Below are 16,455 nucleotides of genomic sequence, written 5' to 3' on the forward strand. Positions count from 1 at the left end.
TCCCTTTTTTCAAGAAAAAACATAGGAAGAGTTAGTGGAGCTCCTTAGCAAGTTTTGGTGTTTTTTTTTAAAGTGTACCATTCAGAAAATCAGATAATAGTTGTTCTTTGCAAAGACCGAACTTTGGTGGTGCCCAAGTCTGAAGACTTGGTACTGTGGTGGCCATCTGACACCCATCTACCATAGACCTTGAGAAAGCAAACTAAGCTGTATATACAGTTCCTTTGCTCTCTTTTGTCCAAAGGCAGGAACAACTGTAGCAAAGATATTCCTGCTATGTTTGGGTCTTTAAATCTTTTATTTCCTGTCAAGTGTCAGATTCCATTACTGGCATATAAAGAACTGAAGACTTTTCTGCAGGTATTTTTTTCCTGTTCCACAGAAGTCTGCCAGGACTTCATTCTTCACTATGAAGGTGGTGAGACAGTAGTACAGGTTGCCCAAAGAAGTTGTGGCTGCTCCCTCCCTGCAAGTGTTCAAGGGCAGGTTGGATGGGGCCTTGAGTAACCTGGTCTAATGGAAGGTGTCCCTGCTCATTGCAGAGGGTTTGAAACTATGGAACTAGATGATCTTTAAGGTCCTTTCCAACCAAAACCATTCTATGACCTTCAGTGTGTAAATTAGCTTCCTGTAGAAAAATTATGGTTAGGTTGATTTTGCTAAAAGGTCAAAACTTTACTAAAGACTTACTTTGGTACAGTTAACTAAGCAAAATTAACTTAGTGTGTTGGAATGTGTGTACTCATCTTAGTTTACTGAAGCTAATAAACATGCTGAAGTATTTAAAATCAGTATAGTGTTTGTTCTGTCTTAAACTAATTGATCATTAGGGCATTGGTGAGGTTTCACAGTTTACATTTATACTTGTTATTAAAGACAAGCTAGTCTGGCTGTATTTTCACTCTTTAAAAGCTTTTCTTCTTTACACATGGCTCCAATTAAGACAGCAAATCCATGCTGTCACAATGCAGAGTCACTTTCGTACCTGTTTCCTCCTTAATGCTGCAAGAGTGTATAAACTTGAAAAAAAATTACAAAAAAATAAATCAGACATCTTGATGTTCTTGCCCTAGTTGTGCTACTATTGAAATGTAAGCTATTATAGATGCTGACCTATAAACACGTGCATTTCTTCTCCACAGGAAAACCAGTAGCTGTTACCAGTAACAAAGGTGCAGGAAAGACATCACTGCGCCCTGGTGCAAACCCCCGGCTCGAACAGCAGTATTACCAGAATAAGCTATTGAATGGCAAAGCAGGTACAGATAAGTCTGTATGGTTTTTATTTTTGTTATTGAAGAGTTTTTCCTTAAGCTTTATTAGCAAAGTGTACCTGGTGGATAAATTTGGGGGTTTTTTTTCATGTGGGGGATTTCAGTGAAGTGTCTTAGTGTGGCCTCTGTAATAACATATTGCTGTGTCTTCTTGTTAGTTAACTTTGCTTAGAGTCTTTTAGAGTAATTCTAGATTTTACTTAAGTTCTTGAAGGTTGTGTATAAGATACAAAGAGAAGTAGTTACTTAAAATAAGAAATAAATGTATGTTGTCTGGGATCACTTCGTTCTGATTAAGTGAATTGCAGAGAAGAAGGTACTAAATAAATTTTTTAAAGGCTACTATTTTTTTTTAATATACAATTAGAAATGATGGCACATGGCCAGTGAAAAATTGATTGTTTGAAGTTGGCTTTTGAATTGCATGTATATAATATATGTGTACAGTGAGTTGATTTGGGTGGTTCTTAGAGCATTTTAGGTTTCTGCGAAGTCTGTGCAACTTAGTGAGTTCTGTCTCTCCGGTGCTTTTTTTCCTCAAAACCAGGGCATCTATTTGCCTGCAGTAATTTAGAAATCTGTTGCTTTCTGTGTCCTCAGTGGTAGTGTGCTCATGGAAACGAAGCATATTTTTGCTAACAAGTTTTATTGTACTGTCTGAACTGCATTTAGTATGAGAAAGTATACTGCTAAGCATTGGCAACTTGTTTCCCCTGTTTTCTTGAAAAATTTGCTTAATCAGCTTGAAACTTAGTTTTTACCACAAGATTGGTAAGAAGTGTGTAAGGGGAAGCTGCTATTTAGTTTCAGTTTAGATTTTGAATTTTCTCCTTGTATATGCACTTGTTATCAACCTTGTGGTAGCAAGTACTATTGTTATAATGTTTATACCTCAGTGAGTTCTTTTGTTGATACAAGAGGCGGAAAAAGACAAGCTTTTCCATATTTTTTATTAAATGCTAGTACTTGAAAAAACGAACAAAATTCTGCCAATTTTCAAAGACATTTGGAAACAAGGTACTACAGGAAGTGATGTCATTTTATTTGTCTATTTGCTGTAGTTTAAGAATACTTCAAAATTGAGGTAAAATATGTGTTCGTGGAACCCGCTGGCATTTAACTTTTAAAGGATTTTTCAGGATGCTCCAGACTTAGCTTCTGCTGTGTTGTTTGCAATACCATATATAAATGTGTTACAAAGTTAGCTGTGGTTTTTATGGAGTTGGATTTTCTGTAGTGCAGCTTGTGTATGAAGTATTTAGTGGTAGTTCAGTATTATACAGTGACTTTGTAACTTCTCTTAGGACCTTACACTGGATAAGGGTGTGACTTCATAGTATCAGTGATGTTCTGAGAGTGAGGCAGAATATGGAAGTTTAGCTGTTGTCTAGCATGTTGTGATTCACAAATTCAGTAGTGTCTCTTCTGCTGTATTTATTTATTAAGGGTACAGGAGATTTCAGCCTCATTGTATAAGAAACTCAGTTTCTTACTGCAGCAGCTTTGTCTCTATATCCACACATTCATTTCTTTAACTTCAGCATCCAATCTCACTGGCTTGCATACAGGCAGGCAGCTAGCTCTTTCTTTCTTGATACTTATTCTGTATGTGCAACCTATTGTTTTGATGAAGAAATTTTTTCCTAACACTCTTTTAAAAATAGTTTCTATCTCATTAGCTGCAGTTCCTAATATTTTTTAGTCTCTTTATTAATTTTTATCTCCACGTAAAATGGTTTTATGAACAAAAAATACAACTGTTGTTTCTGCTTGCATTCTTGTGAGTACATGTCTCGTCTTCCGTTTGGGGGAAGGAAATTAGTTACAGTCAAAGATGAAAAGGTGAAATTGCAGGTTAGGCTTTTCTAACATCACAGTATCTTAGAAAGTATGTGGCACACTTCACAGCATGTGTTTAATTGTGCCATGCCAGAAGGAAATACAGTCCAGTAGGCACATGTATCATAAGGAAAAAATACTTTTTCTAAAATACCAAAATTACAGAATACTCAATTATACTGTTAAACATACACAATTATGTTTGGAGATATGTCATATAAATGAAATAAAAAGGTAGTTGGGACCAACTTTGAACAAGAGCATATTTTTACATCTATGCTTCAACATGGAACTCGTTTGATTTTTTTTATGCTTCTTGCTTTCCAGGCTGTTCTCTGATTTTGCCTTCTCCAAGTCTTGCTTGTTAGAAAAAAGGTTCCAAATTAAAACAAAACCAAACCAAACAAAACTGACAAAACCCCCCTTATGAATCACTTTTGACCAAATACTGGATTCTGCTGCTTCAGCTACTTCTTTTTTGAAGTTACTTCTTTAGTGATACTGGTTTCTGCCTTTGATCTGCATTGCTAGACAAATAGAATAGAATCTTGACTCTTATGAATACTTTCTTTTCTTTGTTTGAATTCATCCAAAAATGTATAACTTTTAAATTTTGAAACTTGCCGTAATTCTCACCGTAAATCTCCAAATGGGAGATAGCCTTTCTGAGTAGTAGAAATCACCTCTCTACATACATGCCATCTTTTAACATTCATGTTCTAAAGGTAGAAGATTAACATATGTTAATCAGGATTCATAATTTGGGGTCTCTTTTCCATGGCCAGAATGCCCAAGATGTGAATGTTTCCTAGGCTTCCTTTCCCTCAACCCTAGTATCTCCCTTTTTTCATTCTAAAGAGCAGCAGATTTTAACCATCATATTAGTCACAGATTTATTCTCAGCGATTTCTTTTTCACAGACTTGGGTCCTGGCCTCTGATTTCTCCATCCGTTGCTCCACATTCACCATGTGCCTGTCTAGTTTCCCAGCTTTTGATGAGAGGTTCTCTACCTTGCCTTCCATTGAGGACAATGTGTTCTGCATTGCCCTGAATTTCACATGAAGTGACTCCATCAGCTCATGGGGGGATCCGCTCTGCTGCGATGTGGAAAAAGTCAACGAGTCCAATGAAGATAGTCAAGATGACAGCATCATCTCAGGCCAGGGCACAGGAAGGCATGGACTAAAGAAATTGTTCTTGTCATTCTTACTTTTATTTGGGGCATAATTTTGCTCTGATTTTCAGTTGCAGACATCTTAGGTAACTTGCTGAGCTCAGCATACATTAAAATATTTATAACATTAAAAGGTGCACAGATTTAGCAGAAATTCTGAATAAAAGGAGTTCTTCACATGAGTCAGGCTCTACTCCTGCTGTCACCATTCAGTACAACACTTTTTCTGGTCTGATAACTACTCATGTGCACAAAGCACAATGTTTCCTTTCAGTCAAATTTTCAGTGTGTAAGTTGGTAGTACCATGAAATATATAATTAGGTATTGTGGCACTCAAAAGTAAACTCCCTGTTTATTGTATCACAAAGGTATATGTTATTAAGTAGACTGCAGCAATGAAAAAGAAGTATACATACAGGATTTCATTTTAAGTAAAGAGATACTTTTTGTCTGTGTGATACCTTGTTTTGATTCTGATGGGGAATTTGGGAGAGTGTAGTAGTTTTGGCATCCAACCCATTTTTTCAGGCTGCGCTGTATTTAGAGTATAGGCACATATCTTTCAAGTTTTGCATACTGTGAAAACCCAAAGAGAAAGAAATAGAAAAAGCTTTACTTGATTCAAGCATTCAGTGTAATGGAATTCTGTTCCTGGTATGCGGTGGGCCTTGAGGACTCTTGAAAGTTTATCAAAGAGCATGCAGTGAAGTTCTATAGAATTAGGGAAAGTCTATATCATTTCAAGTCTGGGGTTGCAATATTTGTGATTGTATCATTTTGATCCAAGATAAATTTATGGTGATACTTTAAAGTTGACATATCCTAGTAAGATAATTATTAGGAAGTAACAGCATAAGTTTTGTCAATTAATATCCCTGTAAGACTGTTAAAAGAAATAGAAGTTTCCAGCTAGTCTTTATTATTTGAGCTAATTTAGTATTCTGGTTATTTCACTTCTTAAAAATCACTTTGTGGTATCTAGATTATTTGAAAAATAGTTTTAAGTAGGAGGTTGTAAGTATGATTAAAAAGTGGGTTTGTGTTCTGAATTTAATGTCTGTGTTTCGGTGATAGTTCTGCTTTCTGTAAAAAGGCACGTAGCTAAGTGTCTTCTCATTTGGCCAAGCAGTTGGTAATTTTTTTAGGATCTTTAATGTGTTTACAGATTGAAGCAGTTACCCTTGATTGATTGATTTTTATTGTCATTAAAGCTAACTAAGATCAGTCTTATTTTACAGTATGGTGTATGTAGTCATCAACAAATTGCTCTCCAGTAATTTGGGGGAAAACAGAAACAGTTTTCCTGTAGCTTGGATGTTCTTCTTAGTAATATGTACAGATATAGCTGCAGAGAAGGATTACTGTGTGGGGGGATTATTTTCTTTTTCTGGACTATGATATGAATCAATAGATTATTAAGAACCTCGTAATCAACAGATACCAGTGTAGAAATTGTATAAAATAAAATCTGTAATTTTTATTTTATTCACATTCATTCTGTTGAGCTCTTAAGAAAAATAACATTTTAAAAAAATATTTTTTTCAAGCAGAAATTCCAAGAGTACCCGATAAGCTGGACTCATCACTGTGGGAGCATTTGGATTCCACACATGTGAATGGAGCTGATGTCGATTTCACTGTTCTGTCCATGGCTGAAATAGCTTCTTGTAGTTATGAAGCCAGGTAGGTAAAAGTTACCTATCGAGTTGTTTGAAAATCTCGTACAGATACCCATAACATGTCCAAAAATAGCAGTTGTTAATTCAGTTTCTTTAAATTTATCTTGTGAGGATTTATATTTTTTTTTATGTTTTCTAAAGTTGTAGTTACGTAAGTTGTTAAATTTAGCACAAGGTCTTCTGTATGAATGTGGCTGCTTTTTAAACACTGCTCGATAGCTCTCAACCTAACCCTCCATGTAGCTTAAAACAAAGCCTGTTAAGGAAAGCCGTGTGCCATTGACTGTGATACTGTTGATTTCATAATGTTATCTTCACTTCTTTGAATCAAAATTGCATTCCTTTATGGAATTAGGAACACTTTGTTTCTAAAGGTTTTAGGTAAAATCAGACAGCTAAGTGTGATACTAAACTAAAAACTGTTTCTTGCACATGCTGTGTTGAGCATCCCCAATAGCTAGCATATAAATGTTCAGAAACAACTTGTTATAAACATAAGCACAGTGTTCAAAACGTGATTTTCTTTCCTGATGGAAGAAGCTTCAGAAGTTACTTCTTTGTCGGAACCTTCCACAAGCATGCTAGGATAGGAAGGCTTATATTTGTATCTCAGAAATCAGAGTTTATTTATTAGAGGAACATCATTTTGTAAGCTTGCACAATGGAATGTAAGATCCAGTTGCCTTACTTACTGTAGCATATGTGTGGTTTTAAACTGAAGCAGGAAATAGCAAATAATGCTTTTTGGAGACTTTGTCTTAAGCATGTTTACAAAAGCAGGCTGACCATGCTGCATGCCTTAATATTAGATAATTCAAATACTCTTGTTTGCATTTTATTTTTTTTTACCTCTTAACTGCTAGCAGTTGGACTAAATTCCTTTTTATTGATAATTCATTTTCATGGGAAAAGACAAATACTTTATTTGGAAATACCTGGTATTAAATTGTGGAGAAGTTAGTAATATGTTTATTTGGGGGTTTTTTATTATTTAATTTTAGACAAGCCGGCATAAAGAATGGAATGTTTTTTGGCCAAGCAAAAAAGTTGTGTCCAAGTCTTCAAGCAGTTTCTTATGATTTTGATGCATACAAAGAAGTTGCACGGACAGTATATGAAATATTAGCAAGGTAACATGTGCTATTTGTTTACATGATCTTTCAGGGTTAGGTTATCAAGCGTATTTGCCACTGTGGAGTATCATTATTTAATTTAGTATTTTCATGTCCATGTTACTCTTCAGTTTCAATAAAGCCATTCCTATTTGAGATCTTCCTTTTGTAGTATTTTTGTTATTTTGTGCACCATGCTGCTTCTGAACATTCTTTTTCTTTTGAAGCCAAGTCCTATAAACAGTCAGCATCTGACTTCCAAAGAAGTAATTGTTAAAGTTTTTACTGATTACATTATGAGAAGTAGATCCCTGTTCAGCAATGAGATTCTTCAGACAGGCTTTTTGAGTAACTTAAAAAAGGGTTCTTGGAGTAACTAACATCTATTAGAAACTACTTTCTGGTTTAAAATTTTAAGTTTGCTTAAGCAAAACTAGAAATTAGTTATTGTTACTGAAAAATAAGTATTCTGCTTCTTCTCCAGTTGTTCCTTTAAAACGATGACACATGTTGAAATTAGTTCTACATTAGTAATGTTACTGTAATTTACTGGTTTAGCATTTTTTGTGTGTAAATAACATGTGATACAAATAAGCAGGGAAATGCTACCACAAAAGGAAGACTTTATTTGCTACATGTTTGTTTTAACAGATGGTGAGCTGTTGCTGGTGTTTCACCTCCTTTACTTTGTGTTGATAGCTATACTCATAACATCGAAGCAGTCAGTTGTGATGAAGCACTAGTAGATATCACTGAAATCCTCACAGAGACCAGAGTGACTCCTGATGAATTTGCAAATGCTATCCGTACTGAAATCAAAGCCCAAACTAAATGCACAGCTTCTGTTGGGATGGGTAAGTACCTTATTTCAGTCCTGTTTCCAAGCAGTGCCTGCTATTGTGAGGCGTATCAAAGCTATGTAAGGTTGTTAAAATTCTTAAGTCTTTGCGTGATATGGAATATATTGCTATTTAAATTAAATTAGTGTAAAAAAAAATGCAAGAAAATCTTCGTAAGTGGAACGTTTTAAGCAAGAATTTCTATTACTTCTCATTTGTTATCTAAATATCATGCTAAAATTCCATTTGTATTCTATTCTTGCATTCATTTTGTTTGAAATGCTACTGTATTTTCACAATAAATATAAAAATGTGCACAGATTATATTCATTTTTGGAGATAGTAGGAGTTTACAGAGTAGCATGATTTAGCATAATTATTAGAAGGTATTGAAAGCAAAGATCTATGTGATTTGTAGTAGGTATTGTATATGAAACAACAGATCTGAAAAGACTTTCTTGATCTCTTTTCACTTGGCCTATTCCTTTCTCCTTTGTTTTTGTCCCTAATTAATACTAGAGTTGAGTGTCTGTAAATAAATATACTGAGTGTATATATGTGTATGAAATACACTTAGGAGACAAGCTACAATTCATTCCTGTAAGCAGAATTCTTCCTTTATTATATCATAGTACAGACAATGTAATTCCCCAAGTTCTCATTTTTGTCATGTTTTGACTTGAAACACATTTGGAATCTCTATTATATGCTTACTTAGTGTGTTTGGTTTCTCTACAGAAAGAGCAGAGTCCATTTTTAAGGCATTATTTTTTAATCTGATATAGTTCTCTCACTGATGGGACAAATACGCCTACAAACTTTTTTTTTTTCTATCTAGTAATTAATTTGTGTGAGGCTCTAGAAAATAATTTTGATATCCTTTCTCGAAATTTGTTTGATAGGTACATGACAAGGACTTTGTGTCTTCACTCAGAACTCATGATCATGTAAATAAATTGGATTAAACAATTTACTTGTACTATCACATGAATGTAGAGACTATTTCAAAAACATCATCTGCCAGAAACATAAATCCTGTGTGATTTATATGGTACCCAATGGGAAAGTTGTACCAATATAATAAAGTGTAAATTTGAATATATACTGTAATACTAATGGTATCTCCTCCCAACACTGATATCTGATTAGACAGAAATCAAAGCAGGACGTGACTATGCCAGTTGAATAAATTTAATTTTTACTGAAGAGATTTTAGTGGCTAAACTAAACTGTTTTGAACAATGCTGGTGAAAGATTAAAACACTGGTCTGTTAACATCCTGTATTTCTGTTTATCGTTTGTTAAGTGAGATACTAGTTTTTTTCTAGTTTACTTCAGTGTTGTGGGAGTAACACATTGCAGAAGGTAAATCACTGGGATTTCATAGTATTACGAGGCTGTGTTGGTATGTTTCATAGATAACAGGATCAGAGATTTTCAGTACTCTATAGACAAAACACAGATCCCCAAAGTTAAATAGGAAATTGAATGAGGAATCCAGAATTCATTGTTACATCAATTTTACCTCACAAGAGAATCAGTGCATGTAAAACTTTGTTGCTGTTCTAATTGACAAAACCAATGTGGACATAGGTGAGAGGTGAAGAGCAATGGTAACACACAGTGCTCTTTTACTGTTTTATCTTAGAACGTGATGTTTGAGTGGCAGTAATTAATATGTTTGGATATAATTTCACAGATCTTATGGAATGAATGTTTATAGGCATGAATAAGCCCATAAACAGGGAAGAAAAAGTGCTTAAGTAAGTCTTGTTTCCACCACACTTTATAAGTGCATACAAATTCAGAGAAGTTACCGGATTTTTTTTGGTGAAAAAAAATCCCAAATACTAGCTTAATTCCAGCATTTCACATATAATATACTTAATACAATTGTCACCTAAGTATTATTTATATGGACCACATTAGATTTTTTTTAAGTTCTTCAGTTAAATTATTACACTTAGGATTTTTTTAACCATTTGCACTTAACCGTTTATCTCTACCTTTACATGTGTAGTACAGAACCAAGACAAATTCAGTCTTCTTAGTGAAGTGTCCCACACCTGTGGATTGTTTGAGGGGTTTTTTGATGGTTCTTTTTGTTTGGTTTTAACTTTGCAATTGTAGTTACCACTGCAGTTACCACTACAGTTATGCTGCTTCAATCACAAATACTGCTAGCTGCTAATTTGGAAGTAGGTATTGCAAATACGTATTAATATTTCATTAAATTCTTTGTAAAAGGTAAAGAATTTGACTGTAATTTATGCATGTTTTTCTTCAACTGGTGAACTGCAGCATTCTGCTTGAGAAGACAAGTTACCACAGACATAATGTAATTAATTTGTTTTACAGGTTCCAATATTCTGCTGGCCAGAATGGCAACTCGTAAAGCAAAACCAGATGGACAGTATCACTTAAAACCTGAAGAAGTGGATGATTTTATCAGAGGGCAACTTGTTACCAGTCTTCCAGGTACTTCTTTCTTATAGAGGACATTTTGCCTCCTGATATTAAAAGAGTTTCTGTGACAAATCTCTGTTCTTGATCAGACAAGTTTAGATCCTATTCAATGGTTACGACCCATCAAAAGAAGATACACTGCTTTTTGAAAATTTTATGAGTAGAGTCTCTGTGACCTTTTTGTATGTTTTAGAAGCATCTTTTTAGTAAAGAACTTTACAGATTCACACAACATGGTCTATGGAAGAAGCAGAGTTTAGTATCTTGGGTAAAATAATTTAGGTGAGTAATTTCAGGTGCGTGCTAGCTTGCTGTATCATAACAAATATAATAAAATTAGTAACATCACATACTTAACACTGAGAGAGGCAGTTTGCGTGGAACTGAGAACTGGCCCTAGAGAGTATTCTTTCTAAAAAGGGGTGAATGAAGCCAGCAGCTGGAAAAAATAGCACAGATGCCATAATAAAACAGTGTATATGAAGAGAAAAAGGAGGTAGATGAAAGTGGAGTTTGTTTAATCTCTGCTGTATCTGAGAGACTCTGAGAGATGTCAAAGACAGAAAGGACAGAAGGAAAATGAAAAAAAAAAATTGTCAGAGGAGAACGTTACTGAACTATGTGTTTCTGCTTGCAATGTGAGTTACATTACAATGGCAGATAAATTTAGAGGAAGGTGGAAAGTAAGGCTACTGTGGGAGTATTTATCTCTGTTATGCTCTGCATCCAGCTAGAGACAGTTTTTGGTTCTGGTAGACTTAGACGACACATAGGGGAATTGTAACACAGGTAATTATTTTATTGTCTTAAGTACATTTAGTCAATGCTCTACTGCAAACTGTGACAGAGTGTGTTGATTCTTTTAAAGAAGGAAAATGGGTTTGTCAAATTCCAACTGTTTTTTTTGTCTAGCCTGAAGAAGTTATTGTGACAATGATTATGATTTATAACTTGAAAGTGTGACAGTACTAATAATTTTTTGACTGTTTGGTAGTTTCAGCCAACTCTTACTGAGAGATAGAAGTTTTAAATGACATCATGTTTCCACAAGTTTTGTGAAAAATGACAGCTTGACAAAGGAGAGTGATCCAAATTAGAATATCCTTTGAGGGACAGGCAGGCAAAATTTGTCTACTGTACATTTTGATGGTAGTTCCCAGTCATCATATGTATAGCCAGACTACATGTTTCCTGTCCCACATTCATTGGTCATATAGAAGGATATCTCAGTAAGGCAGAACTGGAGCAACTGAGTGAGATGCTTGTGGACATAGCGAAGACCAAGGAGAAAGCTCAAAGGGAGAAAAGAAACATTTCTGGCCCATAGGTTTTAGGGAGGTTCTACAAGATAGGGCAGAATTCACAGAGAGAGGGCAGCAAACTGGAGTTACTGTGCTGGGAAAAGGATAGGCATTAAGGACATATGAAATACACCCGTGTGAAAACAGCCTTTATTGTGCTTTTTTGTTGTTCCAGGAAGATACTATAAAGAGCTGTAAGCTAAGCTGTTTCCTGTCATGTAACTCTGTATTGTATTGTTATTCAATACTTTAGTAGTATACAGTGATACAGATATAGTGCAAAGTGCTAAGTAAGCACTTACGTATACTTTATATGTTAGTGATCAGGTAAGCTCAGCTTGCGTATGTACACATCTATTTAGCATTAAATGTTCAAAATATTATTTTTCTCTGTTCAAGAAATAAAAAGAGAAGGGAAATAAAAAATAAACAGCAACAGACACTGAAATGGAGAAGTGGTAGGAATAGCAGATATGGACAGCTGCAGGTTTACCAGAAATTCTCTTCATGTATCCTTTCCATGGCCAAACACAATTTACAGTACAGCACCATTTCTCTTTGGCGTAACTTATATGAGATTTTTTTCCTTCTGAAAGTTATTCATACAGTACTCAACTTTTACTTGAGTATTTTAAAGTTTTCAGAATTCACTTGCACGTTCATATTAAAAACTTTCTAGTGTTTGTGTCAATAATGCCACCTAGACAAAAAAACAGGTTATGAAATATACAAGCTGATTACTTGAGATTTCTAACTTGCAATGACTTTGATAGTGTAAACTCATAGGAGTAATATTTTTTGGAAGTAACAGGCCACCTTTCCAAAACCCAGGAATACACTTAAGTTTATCACGCTTCCTTATGTGCCGTTGCCATGGATGCCTACAATTTCCAGTGCTTGGTAATTCAAAGCACAAGAGATACAGGTGTGCTGACACTTACTTGAAATATTACTTTTCTACTTAGGAAGCAGTGGAACAGTAGTCAAAATATTTCTTGGTTTTCTTTTAGATTAAATCACTTGTATATGATGCCAAAACATAATACATGTTGGACACTCATATTGGACCAAGTACTGTGGTGTTCAGAGCTATGTACTCTGTAACAGGCAATACTTTGTCAAGAAGTTTTGCAAGCACAAGTTATTCACATTTTACCCAGAAATAAAGAAACACACTGCTGTATGACACCTTAAACAAAATAAGTAAAACAGATTAAAGAAATACAGGTAAAGACAGCAGAAGTTTCCATTTGAACCATGTTTTGTTAAGTGGATTTTTTTTTGTGGTGTGTATTTAAATAATAATTTGATGTGACCTAGTTTAAGTTTAAAAAGACCAATTTCATTTGTTTAAAATCTGACTGGCTCTGAATTGTGTAGAGTTAACGGAACTAATTGCTTGGTTGTTAGGAGTTGGCAGGACAATGGAATCTAAGCTGGCTTCTTTGGGAATAAAAACCTGTGGAGATCTACAGTGTGCTTCAATGTCAAAGCTGCAAAAAGAATTTGGTCCAAAAACAGGACAAATGCTCTACAGATTTTGTCGTGGTTTGGATGATCGACCTGTTCGTACAGAAAAAGAAAGAAAATCTGTTTCAGCAGAAATCAACTATGGAATACGGTTTACACAGGTAAATTCAAGCTTGCTTTCTTTTATGCAGTGACTTCTTTCAGCTGTTGAAGAATCTCATCTTCTGATTATTTTCACATACACTTTGATTTTTTTAAAGCACCATGTTGGTTATCAAATAGAAAGGAGGAAAATGTAGGAGACCAAACAATAAAATGGGAGGAGAGACTGCAAAAATATTGGACTGAAAAAAAGCTTGCACAAAATTAGCAGACTATTCTGCATTCATTATATAAGTCTGGTACAGAAAAAGAGAACTACAGTAGGTTTGTCAGCACATGGCATCCTCTTTCATTTAAGTGCTTATTCAAAGATGCCAGTGCCTGAAACCATCAGCTGCTCCAGTACAACATTTTTATTAGACTTTCTACAAATATTGCAGGGGAGTGTTGTTGGCAAAATTGTGTTAAAAAAATAACTCAGCTCTTTTTTCAGAACTAAAGCATTTATAGGAATTACAGAAAAATCAGGTTGAGAGAGACCTCATGAGGATGTGTCATCCAGCCTTTTGCTCAAAGCAGGGGAAGCTATGAGATCAGACTGGTTGCTGAGGACTTTATCCAGTCCAGTCTTGGACATGTCCAAGAACAAAGACTTCACTATTCTTGAGCGACATGTTCCACTGCTTGACTTCTGTCATGATGAAAGATTTTCTTTATAAGCCCTACAATCTTAATCTTCTAGCTGTGTGCTTAAAGTAAGACTTGCAGTTCTGTGTTGGGGTTTCTAAATACATTTTTTTAAAGACTTATGTCCAAAAGAACTTAGTATTTCCTATTTATTTTAGCTTTAGGATAGGAATCTACCATCTCACCTAACATCAGTAACCTACAAAACACTTGACATTAAATAAATCAGTTGCCTGTGAGTCAGCTTGCTCTTTTCAGTTTACACAATCTGGATTGCATTAGCACCTAATGATTTACCTTCAATATTTGAAAGCTAATAATTACCTAAACACGTTGTTGTTTTTCCCCTTCAGCCTAAGGAAGCAGAAGCTTTCCTTCTGAGCCTCTCAGAAGAAATCCAACGTAGACTGGAAGCTGCTGGTATGAAGGGTAAACGGTTGACCCTTAAAATTATGGTCAGAAAGGCTGGGGCACCAGTGGAGCCTGCAAAATATGGAGGTCATGGAATCTGTGATAATATTGCCAGGTAACTACACATGGAAAAAAGAATGGGTCAGTAGTAGGCATGAGCAGACTTCTGCACCAAAAGCAGATCTTGAGCACCAAAACTTAAAGGAAAATAAGACATAAATTTAAAGCGCTTGGTACTTCTTTGTCTACCTATCAAACCTGCTCCAAAATCAGAAGTAGAATATTATTATTAGAAGTCATAGAATCATAGAACCATTCAGGTTGGAAAAGACCCTTGGGATCACCGATTCAAACCATCATCGCTACTCTGCAAAATTCTCCCATAAACCATATCCACCAACACCACATCCAAACGACCCTTAAACACATCCAGGGATGATGACTCAGCCACCTCCCTGGGCAGCCTGTTCCAGTGTCTAACCACTCTTTCTGTGAAAAAAAATTTCCTGATGTCCAGTCTAAACCTCCCCTGTTGCAGCTTGAAGCAAATCCCTCTTGTTCTGTTGCTAATTACCTGTGAGAAGAGACCAGCACCAACCTCTCTACAATGTCCTCTCAGGTAGTTGTAGAGAGTGATGATGTCTCCCCTCTCCTCTTCCTCAAACTAAACATTCCCAGCTCCTTCAAGTGTTCTTCATAAGATTTATTCTCTAGGACCTTCACCAGCTTCATTGCCATCCTCTGTACTCGCACCAGCACCTCAACATCTCTCTTGAATTGAAGTGCCCAAAACTGGGCAGCTTTCCAGCCACACTTCCCCCTGGGGGGGACTTTTTGTGGCCCAAGTGCAGGACCCAGCACTTGGCCTTGTTGAAGCTCATACCATTAATGTTAGCCCAATGATCCAGTATATCCAAGTCGTCTGCATTTGGGTTGTACATACATGGTCTTTTGGTCATCAGTATCGAATGTAAATTCCTCAATGAGAAAAAACAGCATATTGGGAGGAGAAAGAAGGAGAAGGCAAAGGTGTCTGAATCAGAAAGAATTTTAACAGTCATCTTTTGTCTTTGAGTTTCTTCAAAGAGAAAAATGGGGAAAAAAGAAAATAGATTAGAAGTTTAAAAATTTTGAGGCATAGAAGAAACAGTTTGTGGTTTTCAGAGAAAGCAGGAATCACACTCAGTATGAGTTGGCAATGTGCACTGGCAGGCCAGAAAGCCAAACTATGTCCTAGGCTGCATCAAAAGAAGCGTGGCCAGCAGGTCAAGAGTGGTGATTCTCCCTCTTCACTCTGCTCTCATGAGACTTCACCTGGAGTATTGTGTCCAGTTTTGGAGCCCCCGACATAAGAAGGATATGGAGCTTCTAGAGCAAGTGCAGAGGAGGGCCACAAAGATGTCAAGAGGGCTGGAGCACCTCTCTTATCAAGACAGGCTGAGAGAGTTGAGGCTGTTCAGCCTGGAGAAGAGAAGGCTCCATGGAGACCCCAGAGTTGCCTTCCAGTACCTGAAGGGGCTACAGGAAAGTTGGGGAGGGACTTTTACAAGGACTTGTAGTGACAGGGCAAGGAGGAATGGATTAAAACAGGAAGAAGGGAGATTTAGATTAGACATTAGGAAGTAACTCTTTAGTGTGAGGGTGGTAAGACACTGGCACAGGTTGTCCAGGGAAGTTGGATGGAGCTTTGAGCAACCTGGTCTAGTGGGAGGTGTCCCTGCCCATGTCCCTAATATTCTGCATAATTGTATCTTAATGGTGATATTGGTCTTTTTCTTGAAAAATGTTAATGTGTAAGGCTCAGGGAGATCTTAAAATAATTTACAGCAGGTCCAGAGTTCCACAGTTATAGTTACTTGCATCAGTTACCTCAATGATAAGACTTTATATCACTCATATACATTTAATTAGCCACCTGAAATTCTGTCCTTATCTGTCTCAAATGTTAGGCCATTAGAGAATCCTCAACAACCGATCACTACTACTGCCCTGCCAAGCTCCCAGGTGGCAATTTGTAAAAAACACAACCAGGTGATTTTGTGAGTTGTTGCAGAAAATTGGCCACAATGTAAGATGTGTTTGCAATGTTTTTTCAATT

The 16,455-nt window shown here is 36.0% G+C and overlaps 1 protein-coding gene across 3 annotated transcripts in view; it reads left to right on the plus strand.

Moving 5' to 3' along the window:
• The window catches only part of REV1 (REV1, polymerase (DNA directed)), a 50,317-nt gene that overhangs the window by 14,321 nt on the left and 19,541 nt on the right, over positions 1-16,455 (plus strand). For 2 of the 3 annotated variants that reach the window (XM_010001422.1, XM_010001423.1), the window contains exons 7-13: positions 1,143-1,259; positions 5,841-5,973; positions 6,971-7,099; positions 7,781-7,935; positions 10,279-10,398; positions 13,098-13,318; positions 14,300-14,472. In XM_010001422.1, the coding sequence (XP_009999724.1) occupies positions 1,143-1,259; positions 5,841-5,973; positions 6,971-7,099; positions 7,781-7,935; positions 10,279-10,398; positions 13,098-13,318; positions 14,300-14,472 (1,048 nt within the window). Of the gene's footprint in view, positions 1-1,142; positions 1,260-5,837; positions 5,974-6,970; positions 7,100-7,780; positions 7,936-10,278; positions 10,399-13,097; positions 13,319-14,299; positions 14,473-16,455 lie in introns of all 3 variants that reach the window. The other variant, XM_010001421.1, reaches the window with a different exon arrangement.

Source organism: Chaetura pelagica, unplaced genomic scaffold, assembly GCF_000747805.2.
Source record: "Chaetura pelagica isolate M959 unplaced genomic scaffold, ChaPel_1.0 scaffold377, whole genome shotgun sequence".
Lineage (NCBI taxonomy): Eukaryota > Metazoa > Chordata > Aves > Apodiformes > Apodidae > Chaetura > Chaetura pelagica.